Genomic DNA, 13,741 nt, shown 5'->3' on the forward strand with positions numbered 1-13,741 from the left:
ACTCATTTGCCAAATCATTTGTACCTATGTTGAAAGTCTGCCCTCTGTTCGCTAACTCGAAGCTACAATGAACAGTAATCCCTCGATTATCGCGGTTAATGTAGACCAGACATGCCCGTGATAAACAAAATACTGCGAAGTAAGGTCACTCCTATTAAAATAAAAAATATATATAGATATAAATATATTTAATTAATTTAAAAAAATCCCACAGTAAAAAACGCAATATAGTGAAGCCGCAATAGTTGAAACCGCAATATTTGAGGGATTACTGTAACTCTGCACTTAATTAATCAACGCTGAGACAAAATAATTAGGAATGTATACTCATTGACGATCGATGCATATACATTCCTAGAATATACCAAACAAATTTCATTCTGATTTGTCCAGAAAACACAGGACTAGAATTTTAGTCAGTATACTCAACAAGTAGAAGAAGTAGCAAGTGAGGCTTTGAGCCCTCCCTCACTCTAAACAGTCTAAAAAGTCCACAAAAGTCTTTCAATGTATGTCAGTGCAGATGCTGATTTGTAATGAGCTTTAAGTAATGATCCTTAGGGGTATTTTTTCTTTTACATTAACCGAAATACAGTATATCTTTCGACTCGCATAGTAATTTATATTAACGTAACATTCATTATTTGCACGTTGACCATATCATTAAGATGCTAAATGATCATGATTGTCCCTGTCGTATGCAATGTTTCCAGCCACTGCTTCTTTTTTACCATTGGGTCACACATGAGTTTTGCGATAGGCCAACTAAATGTAACAAAAGTACTTGAACACATGCGATAAGCCATGTCAAATGTATTTTTCTCCTTTGCAGTAACTAGTTGCATTGTGGTGCTTTTCCACACAGGACTAATCCAAACTGGCCTTAGCTTGACACATTTGGTTAAGAATCAGCCTTTCCGCAAACTATTCCCACAAAGTTGAGATGATGCCAATTCTATACATTTCTTAAGAACTGTATCTCAGTACTTTTATTCAGGTACTCCGCATTGCCCGTTTGTGCGTGAAAGGCTTTAAAGTGATCAGACAAACGAACATAAATGTATTATTTTAGAGGAAGTCCCACACTTAGCTGCACATAACAACCAATTTAACTGCATACATACACACCGTACAGCTGCAGTAATTCAAGTAATTGCTTACAATTCATAAAGTGAACAATAGTGCAAATCAAAATGGAAAGAAAGTCATGTTTAGTCACTCTCCAAATTACATTTCAATAGGTCCGAGTCGGGTTTTTTTCCAGACATTTAACATTTGGATTTTAGGTTTTCTTTTCCTTCTCTTTACATATTTAGATTGTCACAAAAAAAGAACATTCATATCAAGAAAACACCCACAACCTCCTAATTTTAGCTCAGGATGCAAACAGTTCGGTGGTTAAACTATACTCTGAATTTGATATTCAAATGCAAACACAAATAGGATTGTACAACCTTTTTGTGTATGTCTTCATCCATTTGAATATCAGCAACGGTAAGCCAAAACGGTAAGTGGAAATTATGACAGACTGAATAAATGAATAGCTGTAAGGTTAGCACACGCACGTTTGAATGCAGTTTTTATTTAAAGTTATCGTTTTTTTTTTTTACACTCACATTTTCAAATCTGAACAAAGACATTATGTTCCATCTCCGAGGGTCCACCACATTTAAGTATTTATGTTAGCTTTTATTCTATGGCTAGCAGGATGCATAACATAAAGAGCATGTTCTCACGTTGCCCTTTTCACCTCCCATGTTACAGACTGGAAGATATGCAATAAACTCCAGAGTGACAGTTGGACGAGACAACAGGAGTTCTAGAACTGTACAGCAGAGTATACCAGAGTAAAAGACAAACACATTTAACTATTTGTGGCGTGAAAGTGCAAGTTTAGCTCGGAATGAAAGCATTTGGGGATCATCAGGGACTGGCAACCAGAGCAGGCTATTCCTCACCTTTTGCTTGCAGTCAGTTTGGGTAGACCCCCAATTTTCCAGCCATGACTCTAATGAGCTTAAGTTCTATTGAAAAGCATTTGAATTGAAAGGCTTAACTAAGTGACATTGAAATTCCAAACAAATTCCTTCAAGGCGTCCACCAGCAAATCAAAAAGAACAATAAAAAACTAAATTCACTCTTAACACATCTTGTGAGAAACACTCTGGATTCTTAACTTCCTAACTGTACCACTGAAAAAGGAAATGGACTTAACTTGATTGCTTGGTGCAAATTTTGCTTCTATATCGTTGGTAAAGCCTTCCAATGAATTGATGGTGTTTTGTTTTGTGACCTTTTTCACAGCGTCAGTTCCGTTGGATTTCAAACAACCTGGATGACATCTGAATATGGAATCCTTGAGGGCAACATAGCCATGAGTTTTGATTGTTACTCCATTGATGCATTTCTAATTTCTTTACATAGACAATTTGGTACACAATCTTGTACATCTAGATAGGATTCTGTGTATGTTTTCAACAAAGTGCTAGTTCCTGTCATCAGTGAGTCGGTGATGTTGACCAGGCAACAAACCTTAACAGTATTCCCTGCATTTTAAAACCAAACACCCAGGTTAGAATAAGCAAGTATTGATTATTCACTTCTATCAACACATTCAGTCTTTCTCCTTGAACCCGTGGTTGGGACAACCCAATCACTTGACTCTCAAGTTCCCTTTAATGAAGGGACACAGGGCAGGATGTTCATGAATCTGTTACCAGACTTTGCAACAAAAAAAAGAAGCCATGTAACGATGGTCAAACATCCCATTGGAGGCAATTGATGCGAACTTATCTTTTCACATTTGGGCTCCACTAAGGTCCCCTCCGCCTGCAGGGTAATGCCGCAACCCCCCTCCTCGGCGGAGGGAGTGCAGGGCCACCGTGCAGCAACCTCTTAGCAGCGAGCCAAAGTGGTACATCGGCTGTCCGTCTCGAACCGGACCTCGGCACAGCCACGCCACTGTCGGCACTACAGGGACGGCCACAGCCAGCAAGTCCACCAGAAAGTGACGACTCCAGTAGCTTTTCTGCACCGGCCCGGAATTAGAGGCGGAGTCCTCCTCCAATGCTACTGCTGCTTCTTCACCTTGCTCTTCGGCTTCTGACACAACATCAACTTCGCTGTTATGCTCCCCGACGACTATAACACCAGCTCCTAGTTCTTCATGGGAACTAGATCGTTTTGGCTGGGATGTCTGAGGATGTTCTATGACTTGAGGGGATTCTGGGCTAAATGGGCACTGTCCTTGTGTTTCTATCTGAATCAAGCTGTCAGCTTGCTGGATGTTGTCACCTTTGTGTAATTCAAATGGATTCCCAACTCTTCTATCCCCTCCGGTCCATTGGGCCTCCATTCTCTCTGTGGAATTCCCAAGTGCGAGCACCTTTGGTTCTTCCTGATTAATCACCATTTTTGCCACCTCTGTGTCTTTCTGTACTCTTGTGGGCAGGACTACTGTTACATCACAACGGTCTTCCATTTTGGCTTCTTGCGTGTCTTCAAATGCACCCTCCTTGCCGTCATGCAACGGACTCTCCAGGGAAAAGGCCATCGTGGCAGAGCGGGGTATGGAATCAACCTGTAACATTTTGGAAAATGGAATCGGCTCCGTGGCTGTGCTCATTACAGTTGACCTGGTGACAGAAGTTGTGGTGGCGATGGAGTCGTAATCTTCCTCGTCAGACATCCAGGTTGAAGTCGGACTGCAAGCTTGGGATCGGAAAGTACGTTGTTCAGCAATTGTATCCAAGTCTGACTGGCCACCGGATGTGGCCGGGATGGGACAACTCTCGGTTTGAATGCCTGTTTCGCGTAAAGGATGTAGGTAGAGGTGGTGGTGTGACAGGCAGGGGTGGCTCATACAGCCTCCGCCACTGCAACGAAATGTTGGCAGGCGTTCACCCGAGCACAGCTTCTCGTAAGTGGCGGAGTGTGGCATGGAGTGGGCCACCGAGTGTGACAGGTTGTGAGGGAAAGAGTGAGGTAAAGTTTGAGAGTAAGCGTGAGGTAAAGAGTTGGATGTTGAACGGGAAAAGGTTTGCGCATAGGAGTTGAGTAATGATGCGGTTTCTTCCGAAAGGAAGGCAGCTTCCAGGAGCAAGTCGGCCCGACTCGGGACACTGCCGCTTTCCCCGCAGCATACGATCCCACTGTCCTGAGTGCCATCAGCAGAAAGAGACGGGAAATCGGCACTATTGTTATTTCGGTTTTCAGCTTGATCGCTCAGTTTGGTGTAGGTGGAACTACGAGTCATAGAACGAGCTGGCGAACAGTCACAAGAACAGGATGACCTTCCACCTATTGCTGGTTTTGGAATCCCCCCAGGACTTTCCCCAGAAACTGACGCTGGCGCCGAACCGCCGACACGGATCCGACGACCTGCTATGGCTTCCCCCTCCTTGGTTAATCCAACCTGAGCTAATTCCATGTTGAGCAGCAGGTTCTCGAGCTTGTGGTTCTGTGTGTTTATGTCCTGAAAGTACTTTTGGACCCCGGCGTCCCCGCTAAGTCCTACGGAATTACTCAACCTGTCGCGGACTGTGTCGACGGCTTGCTTCAATTGCTGAATCTCTAGTCGCGCTTCCTTCAGGGCCAGCTGAGCCTCCACGCGGTGACATTCCTCCTCAACCCAGTCCTCCTGCATTTTGTAAAGCTTTTCTCTCAACTCATCTATCTCTGTGTCCCTAAGAGGGTAAAATGGCAAAAGTGTACCACATGAATGAGAGTGCGTTTCGAGAGTAATGGTAGGAATAAAGAACTGGAGGTTCATTTGAAATTCTAACCTGTTTTGCAGTGTGTTAATGGTTTCTTTTAGCTTCGCCCGCAGGTGACGGATACACACCTCTTTCTGCTGGAGTGGTGTGAGGTACTGCTCTGGTGGTGGGGGCCGGATGCCATGGTTGTCTGTACATGATATGTACTTTTGGTGACGTCTGTTGACAGAAGTGCACGAAAGCAAGTCTTATTAATCTGCAGGTTTGATTTATTATTTTGTGAGTTCAGTTTGTTTCTAAGTCTTACACTTTTGTCTCTAAGAAATAAAGTTTCTAGCCAAGTGAAAGTTTGTAAATGTTAATTGGAAATTGATCACATCTCATTTTTTGAACCGCTTTGTCCTCACTAGGGTTGTGGGGGTACTGGAGCCTACCTATCCCAGCTGACTTTGAGCCACAGGCAGGGGACACCCTGAATTGGTGGCCAGCCAATCACAGGGCACAAGGAGACAAACAACCATGCATGCTCACACTCATACCTAGAGGCAATTTAGAGTGTCCAATCAGCCTACCATGCATGTTTTTGGGATGAGGGAGGAAATCGAAGTACCCGTTGGAAACCCACACAGTTCCCGTTTGCCCTGAAAAACGGTGCTCATTTCATTTTCGTTTTTGTTAGATTAGTTTGTACATTTATACAATTGTGTTTGTAAAACAAACAAAAACATGTTCTTACCCTTTTGTTGGACTGCAGTCGCTGCCTTTACAAGAGCCTGAGTTGCTGTTGCTACCGAGAGATGCATTGCCGTAGGGGTCTCTGTTACTGGGGCCTGCAGGTGACCTCCTGGTTTTAAAGAGAAGACATATTGTTCAAAAAAAACCTCCAGGTGACCACATAACAATCAACTCCATGATTTGTTGACCAAAAACAAACAAGTGACAGATACATGTGCGTGCCAAGGAATGCACAATTCCATGAAAAACATTACGTGTGCAGTATGAGGACTGCAGTGCTTAATAAGGACAAAATGATAGTCATTCGCTTTTGAAAAAAAGCCAGTATGCATTGATATGAGCTAAATAAAAACAAAGGCAGGGCAAGATCCTTTTGAGGAATACATTGGACACTCAGTTGTCAAACATACTATATTCCAAGAAACAATTAGTGCAAATGTAACCAAGTAAACAGAAGGTAATTCATGACTCCCAAGGCTGACCTTTTATATTTTTGGTTATGTCAAGGTTATTTTTGGACTTTTGAATAACTTTTTCCGCCTGAAACTTTTGAGGTACTTGGCCTCAGATATCTTCCGGTTTCCGAGGGTCCACTGTAGTTTAAAATAAATATGTGGGGTTGCAAATGAAGGTGAAAAACAGCTCACACTGGATACTAAGTTGGAGTAACACCTTCCACTAATGAGAAACACACAATGGAACATTCAGGATGAAGTGAAACATTCCCATGCTCCAGATTGTGGACCACAGATGACTGTGTGCTGGACAGACCGAGTGCGAGGGATAGAGGGGGAGGTTGTGGGACGGCTATAACGGTCCGGAGACTTTGTTGAAGCGTGTCCTTTTGTGATGGATGCATAGCCTTTGGTTGGGCGCATTGACACCATGTAATCTGTCTCCATGGGAACGTAGTCTAGCTCTATGAACCTGCAATAGTCAAACCTGACACACCAAGCAAAGATAACAAGGTGTTAGGTCACACAGGAGTGTTACTATTTACACCACAATTCATTTGGGCTGTCCATTTGTATTTTTGCACAACAGTTTTAGGAGTTCCGTTACAGTTCTCTTGACTAAAATCTATAGAAAAAGGAAACTTCAAAATAGAGGCATGCCAAATCTGTCCTGCAGGAGGCAGTCACAGATTCCAATCGTACTTCCTTATTGCACGTAAATGCAAGTTAATCAATGGTTTTATGGTCAAAATTCAGGTTTGTACAAACAATGTCTTGTGATGTCTACGCAGTGTAAAAATCTTTGGAGGGTTTACGTAATCTTCGTAAGAAGCGGAGGTGGGAGAAGTCTTTTTTTGCAAGTCACAAGTCTAATTGCCGTCAAGTCCTAAATCGCAAGTCAAGAGTGACAGGTATCAAGTCAATTTGCATGTCCTAATTTGACTAAAAATATATTTAATTTACACAGACCACGCATGCTTTTGAAAATATTAAACCTATCAAGTTAATTGTTACAATTGCCATTGAACATTAGAGGAATACAATTGCACTTATACTTCATTTTTAACCAGCACCATTTAACAAATATTCTACAGGAACATTCTTCGATTGAATTATTTTGTCACATATTAAACAAATGATGTTGCTTAAAAAAAATGGATCAAATGCAACTAAAAATGTTCCAAAAGCACTGACATATTTCACAATAACTAGCACCACCGTTCCGATCCTTTGCTAATTTATAATACAAAATAAATCTAACAGCCACACACATGAACTGAAAGCAAAGCGGCCAAAAGAAATGCTATGGAATGAAGAAAATGGACAGTTGAAAATAAGTTTAGAATACTTCACAGGACGGATATTTCAATTAAAGTTGTATGCTTTGTTAAATAATAGTATTCCTTGTACTATGTTGACAAATCAAAAACAAGATAGGCCTTTTTGACGCCAGAGAGCATTTGTATGTAAAATATACACTTTGAAAAAAAGAGTGTTTTTATGGACATGGCCTTAGGGTTAAATATCACAATCCACTCAAAGCTTGAGTGTACTTAATAGAGAGTGTACTCTCAGTATAAAAGCCTGATGTAATTGTGAATAGGGAGAACACTGAGGTGAAGTCCCTTTTTTCACAAGTTGTGTTCAGGATGTTAGAACAATATTGACAGAAGCAGCAAAACCTCCACTCATGTAATGCTCCATTAGTGCATTTCTTTCTTGTTTTCCACAATATATTCATTCTAAGATATATTTATGTCATTAATTTTTTATATGCAAGCAATTAGCTACTCATTTCCATTACCTTTGGCTTCACATGATTCAAAATATGTGGAAATTCCAAGACCTCCATATTTAATAACTTATAAACGCTTTCTGCAAACAATAGTGACCGAGCACGCTGCTAGTTAAAATAAAGTACCTTGGCTTCAAATTCTTAGCAATTTGATTGCCGGGTAATAGCAATTGCAAAGCCAGCATGCAATTAGACACGTTTCATGTGATTCAGTGTCTCATTGGCGGTGAGCAGGGTTGACTGAGCAACTATTGTTAGCCAGTGATCACCAGTACTGGCCTTTTTTTTAAAATGAAAATTCCCAAGGCACAAGTTCAACAAAATTGCCCCACACATGAGAGAAAGGAATGGAATTTTAACGCTCCATGAAAATGACCCCAAAATAAGAGCAATGTAAGAACTATGAGACCGTATTTACTCTCATATGTATTGTCCCATTAGGTTGCATTCAGTCTTAAATCTAACAAAAATATTTCCGTCATCGAATAAAAAGCATGAGCGGTTGCATATTATTTTTGGGTCAATTTTCTGCAAAATCTGGTCAGACTTCATTGAATACTTGATATCTGCTGGAATTATGTGAATTCCGGCAAGATTTTCAATTTAATACACCAATCAACTAACAGTAATTTCCTTTCTTGTCATTTTTGAAATCTGAATCTCTCCTTTCTCTTCTGTGTTTTGGATATTTTGTATTGCCTTCAGAAATCTCCCTTGCAACAGACAAACTGGAAAATCACCACCGTGCACCAGTGATCACGGTTTGTTCTCCGCGATACACTAAAGCCATTTTCCGCGCTGTAAATGTAGTCGCTCAAAGAGTTGGCTATTGCCAACATATTGGGTGGGGCGCTTAAGTGCAGATCAACAGTGAATGGCTCAAGGTTTCCCTCATTGCAGTTCTAGCGTCACCAGGAAGGATGAGGCTTACAAAATGCATTCCAATTGGTTGTCCTTTCAGATGTTGGATTTGAATCATTCGGATTTCACATCCAATCCGTACAGCCTGTGTGAGGAAACCCTGATCCTTGTGTTAGCATAGCCAGCATGCTAGCACGTGATATTTTGCTATTATTGTTGTTTTCGTGGTTACAACGCATGCCAGAGCTGCAACAGCTATGGCGCATGCTATCAAGGAGGGTAACGAGTGTTTCTCACGTAGGCGGGGCTGGCACCGGAATGGCTACCGGCGCCGTGGCAGCCGCTGAGGCCACGCCCGACCCGGACTCCGGCCCGGGGACCGGGACGGGCGAGGAGGCCAGTATTTGCTGTAAGCGACGTTTGGGTTGCAGTGCCTTCAGAGGGTTGATTCTGAGGAAGAAGAGACGGGAGGAAAAAAGGAGGACACCAAAGCCACGCATTGAGGCAGCTGTTGATGCTTGTTGCCATGACAACATCACCGCAGTCTCCACGTGGTTGTAACGGCTGCTCAGCGCACACCAATTGGGCTTTTAGAGCTTCACGCTCATAGAGAAATATGAAGCAACAAATACTATCGTAATATATATCGAAATGTGTTAACCGCTAGCAGCTGCTATTCAATGATTAATCAGCCATGAACAAGTTTTAAAGCAAGTGTTAAAATGTAAATACAATATATGTGAAGAGTTTCTTTTTTTAAAGGCCTCAGATCATTTTAGTAATTCATTTTATAATTAAAGCGATAATAAAATTACATTAAAAAGGCAATATTAACAGCTTGTGGAAAGTGCCTTCTCATTAGGATGATTTCAAAGTGACAACTTAGCTGACACGAGAGGTCTGGACAGAAACTAATTAATTTAGACAGACTGCTGACTCAAATGAAGAGAATCTGTTGAGTGCTGAGTGTATTTTGGCCCTGTCTCTGCGATTTAAAAAGTATACTTATTACTTTTTCTAAATGAATTTAATATTAATAAAATGTTAAACAATGCATATCAATATAACTGTGGTTTAGCATGCGTCTCCTGCCAAGCCGAAATTTGCATTTTCATTTAAACAACGCAATTGACTCATTCACTCCTGGATTTTATCTACAAAATGGCATAATGTCATCACAATGGCCTGAGATTTGCAGATAGGACATCTGGGCAGTGGACTGATGAGTAGGAATCCATAGTTTCCATAAGTAAAACATCAATTCCTCGGTTTAAAAGTTTGTAAGTGTGTTTTCAAAGCTCAATAAGAACTGTGTTCCTAACTTGTGGTTTTCTGATGACCTACCGGCGAGAGCCCGAAGCAGACCTCCGACTAGCTGGAGCAGGGGCAGACATGAGGATGGGCGATCTTCCCGTCAAAATGTCTCTTCTTAATCAGCTGGCCGTTGAAAGCCTGTTTGAAAAAGTCAAGAAAATCAAATGTCTGAATTTTGGTTTTGATTTCCACGGCATCAGCTTTTGGCGACATATCTGAGTGAGCATTCTTGTGTGTGTGTAATATTAGGGGATTGAAGTAATACTTGGAGAAAAGTCTTAAAATTATGCGATTGAAAACTTTACATTACTTATTGTCGCATTACTCGAACCAGAGGTTGTTCAGAGTCCGCAGACATCAACTTTTGGTGAAATTAGGTCAGGGTGAAATATTTTGGATGTTTATGTGATTCCTGCTGATAAAACTGATGAGAATAACTATTGACATAGGCGACATAGTTTCAAATTCAAAGATTATCCAATGGTGGTGTCCCTTGAGATGTTTTCAATGCAAAAAAGTGTGCCGCAGCTCAAAAAAGGTTGGGAAAGATTCCCATCGGGTTTTGTCAAATGTGAATCCATGATATCAAATTGTTCTGAAACCTTTTAAAAAAAATATACTGATTATGGGATGATGTAGTAGTTGAACAGAACGGCTGTAGCACAGCTTCACAACACGTCTTGCCAGACTGAAACGATGAGTCATTCTTTGCACGTACTGCAAAGTCAGCTTTGCTCTTCATTTCTCTGACGATGAAGGTTATCTCATTTGCAATGTTTTTATGTGTCTAAAATGACGAGTGGCGGATGTCTCGTAACACTGACAGCTATGCGGTGCATGCACTACATTCCAAGGTCCCCCATTAAACCCCTTGGGGTACTAGTTTTTTCTTCCGACTCTGAGTTGCTTGAAAACAATTTTTTTTAATGTAACCACTTTTTTATCGAAAATTCACAGTGCAGCGTGAATTTTTGGTGAATTGACTCAACCAAACTATACCAAATCCAATTGTCTCAGATTTTTTTTACTAATGTTTCACGCAGGAGACATCTATCTAGCTGGGAAGGAGAAGGGAAGCCTGGAGAGACACAAGAGGCGAAAAGCAAAGAAACCAAGCCAAAACCCCAACTAACCCCAACAAGATATCTTTCTAATGTAACAGTAATATTTATAAATCGCTATCGTAATATTGTTTGATGTGAACAAGGACTTTTTAAATCTGTTTTGAATAGCGATGTCCTCATCCGATACTCAGTATCGGTATCTGTGCATGATACGAGTATTTTTGGAGTACCAGATTTGGTCACAAGATGATTTACTGGTTGTTTTATGTTGCGATGTTTTTCCTGGGTTAAAAATATGTGCATTGGATCGCTATCGGCAAAACTTGAGAAAAATGGAATTGGATCGGAAGTCAAAAATCAGTAATATTGGGACATCCTTGTTTTGAATTGTGAAATTGCTTGATATTTAATTTCCGGGCACCTGTTTCAAAATGTAAACGTACACTCAGTGCTTCATGTACAATCTGTATTCCTATCAAATGTGATTTGAAAGACATATTTCATGAACGACGTCATTTAGACATAAAGAAAGTGAATAATGGTAATCTGGTGAAGTCCACGTGATCACAGGATAACGATGTGTATGCTAAAAAGGGAACAAACAGGAAATCAATATTCTCAATCTTGTAAATAGTCTGTGGGTGGAGGTTACAAGTACACTGTTTTTCTTGTTCATCTGTCTTCATTTTGTCTGATATTCCATTCATCTTTCCAAGATAAATCGAAGCGTGATAACAGAGATGGGAGTCCTCTTTTAAGCAGAAACAATAACGGCTTCACTACCATGGAGGACACTTTGAAATGCTATCAACTTGTATTTTTCATCATCTTTGTCTTTTTCTTTTTAGTGAATATACACAGTCCCTTAACGAGGTCACAGTTTTGTAGTTTTTGTAACCCACATAGTTTCATGTGAACTATGGAGGGAAAAATGTACAGTGTTCCCCCGCTACTTCGTGCTTCAGTTAACGCGGACGCAGAGCTTCGCGGATTTTTTTTGGAAAAAAAAATACAAGAATTACATTGAAACAACATATTTTAGTTTTCTTTTTGTTATAACATGAATTTCACTCTCTCTACCCGTATTCTATATGGTGTACTATATACAGGCGGGTAAACAAAATAAAAATTAAAAAAATAATATTTAAAAAAAAAAAAAAAAATCTTTTTTGGAATTAAATTCAAATTAAGCATTTTGGAAGGGGAATCCCTACTTCGCGAAAATGCACTTATCGCGGGTGGTTCCGGTCCCCATTAACCGCGATAAGCGAGGGAACACTGTATTTTGTGAACATCATCTCACCACTACTTGTTTGCATCTGTTGTTTGTTTTGAATTGAATACTTTTATTGTAAAATGATGGTGGCCTGTTGATCTATGGGTCGAATTCATGAGGATACGTGTTTATATTGCAGATGTGTCTATTTGAAATCTGATTCTCATTGATATACAAATGAACTTTGGTCACACTTGAACAAATCAGAGTTGGATGTTTCACACTCTTTAATACTGCTGGCTGGCCTGGTAACATAACAAGCAGGGAAAAGTGGCTCAGGAGGCATTTCTGGGCTCATCTCAAGTATTGCCCTTCTAAACCAAGCTGGGATGAGTCTATAAAAATGAATACATAACCTTTAACTGCATCATCACCATTGATATTCTTTGTCTTTTCTACACGTTTGCATCGCTTTTACATGTTAACCAATGATTGTTTTTAGGTTGCGGACTATTCAATGCATCCAAATCCCAATGTCCACTGACTTGATAATGTGTTTAGAGCAGGTCACGTTTGCTCCGTCCCCAGCGGCAGAGATGCTGCAAGGTCAAACTGCTGCAGCAGGAAATCCGTCACGACTTGATGGCCTGCTAACATGGACGCCTCTCCGTGTGCTGCTACTGTTGTTGCACAGTACTACAGTCTCCATGCCTCATCTCAAGAAAACCGCATATTTACGCAATGCCATAGCACGAGAGGAGGTTTGGCTTTTAAATGCAAGGCGTCATGCGCCTTTCAAAACAAGCCCGCAGAGTGCTGTTGACGGCTTCCAAAAGAAAACATGCAAGAAAACACTGATGTGGAAGTCACATTCTTCACGCACACACACACACACACGCATGCACGCACGGTGAATGCATCTACACTGTAATACTTGCGATGCCCAAAAACTATGCAGCGGGCTTCTTACCGGCAGACTCTCCCCCTTTCTGGGTACGTCGCCTCAGTACTCCCTTGTCTGCAGGGGCTCCATTTATTTAGGGAATGTTTTCCTGTTGCCGAGAGCTCTGCGGGATGCGGAGGGGATGTTGCACAGGAGGAGGAGAGGAGTGGTCCAATGAGGAGGGATAGGGGAGGGAGCAGTGGAGGGATTGATGTACACAGCTAAAGGGGATTGAGGATGGAGACATCTGTGTCACTCTACGTCACCATATTTAAAGGGGAAATGACGTTCAAATGGTGCAGAGTCAGTTGGGCTTTTTTTTTATTCCTTATTGTTACCCTTTTGAGTTTGTTGTATTTATATTGGCATTACTGTGGCTTTAAATGTTTTGTTGTTAATGCTGTCATTACATACATTACATTGGGTATTTTTTTGAATAAATAAAAGCTTTACTATACATGGTCATTTGGTCAACTTTACTATTTATATGGTCTACCTTCTTTTTTGATGTAGTCTTACCATAAAGGTTATATTTTTGTTTTAATAAAGCCTTACTATACATGGTCTTTTTAGAATTTTTCATTTTCTTTGTTACAAAATATCACTTTCTATACATCATATTTTAACAAATAAAAGCCTTACT

General features: G+C 40.7%; 1 protein-coding gene across 3 annotated transcripts; it reads right to left on the reverse strand.

Annotated features, from left to right (window-relative positions):
- Positions 1 to 1,562: 1,562 nt before the first annotated feature.
- On the reverse strand, positions 1,563 to 13,309 carry snphb (syntaphilin b). 3 transcript variants are annotated; one of them, XM_077736431.1, is made up of 7 exons: positions 13,126 to 13,309; positions 9,906 to 10,013; positions 8,859 to 9,011; positions 6,222 to 6,392; positions 5,452 to 5,559; positions 4,785 to 4,934; positions 1,563 to 4,685 (listed from the first exon to the last, which is right to left on the reverse strand). In XM_077736431.1, exons 2-7 carry the CDS (start codon positions 9,953 to 9,955, stop codon positions 2,798 to 2,800), a joined length of 2,520 nt encoding a protein of 839 aa, XP_077592557.1. In that variant the 5' UTR covers positions 9,956 to 10,013; positions 13,126 to 13,309; the 3' UTR covers positions 1,563 to 2,797. The 3 variants fall into 3 exon arrangements, with proteins under 3 accessions (XP_077592557.1, XP_077592630.1, XP_077592706.1); XM_077736504.1 differs by lacking the exon at positions 8,859 to 9,011; XM_077736580.1 differs by lacking the exons at positions 6,222 to 6,392; positions 8,859 to 9,011.
- Between the last annotated feature and the right edge of the window lie 432 nt (positions 13,310 to 13,741).

Source organism: Stigmatopora nigra, chromosome 1 (genome assembly GCF_051989575.1).
Source record: "Stigmatopora nigra isolate UIUO_SnigA chromosome 1, RoL_Snig_1.1, whole genome shotgun sequence".
NCBI lineage: Eukaryota > Metazoa > Chordata > Actinopteri > Syngnathiformes > Syngnathidae > Stigmatopora > Stigmatopora nigra.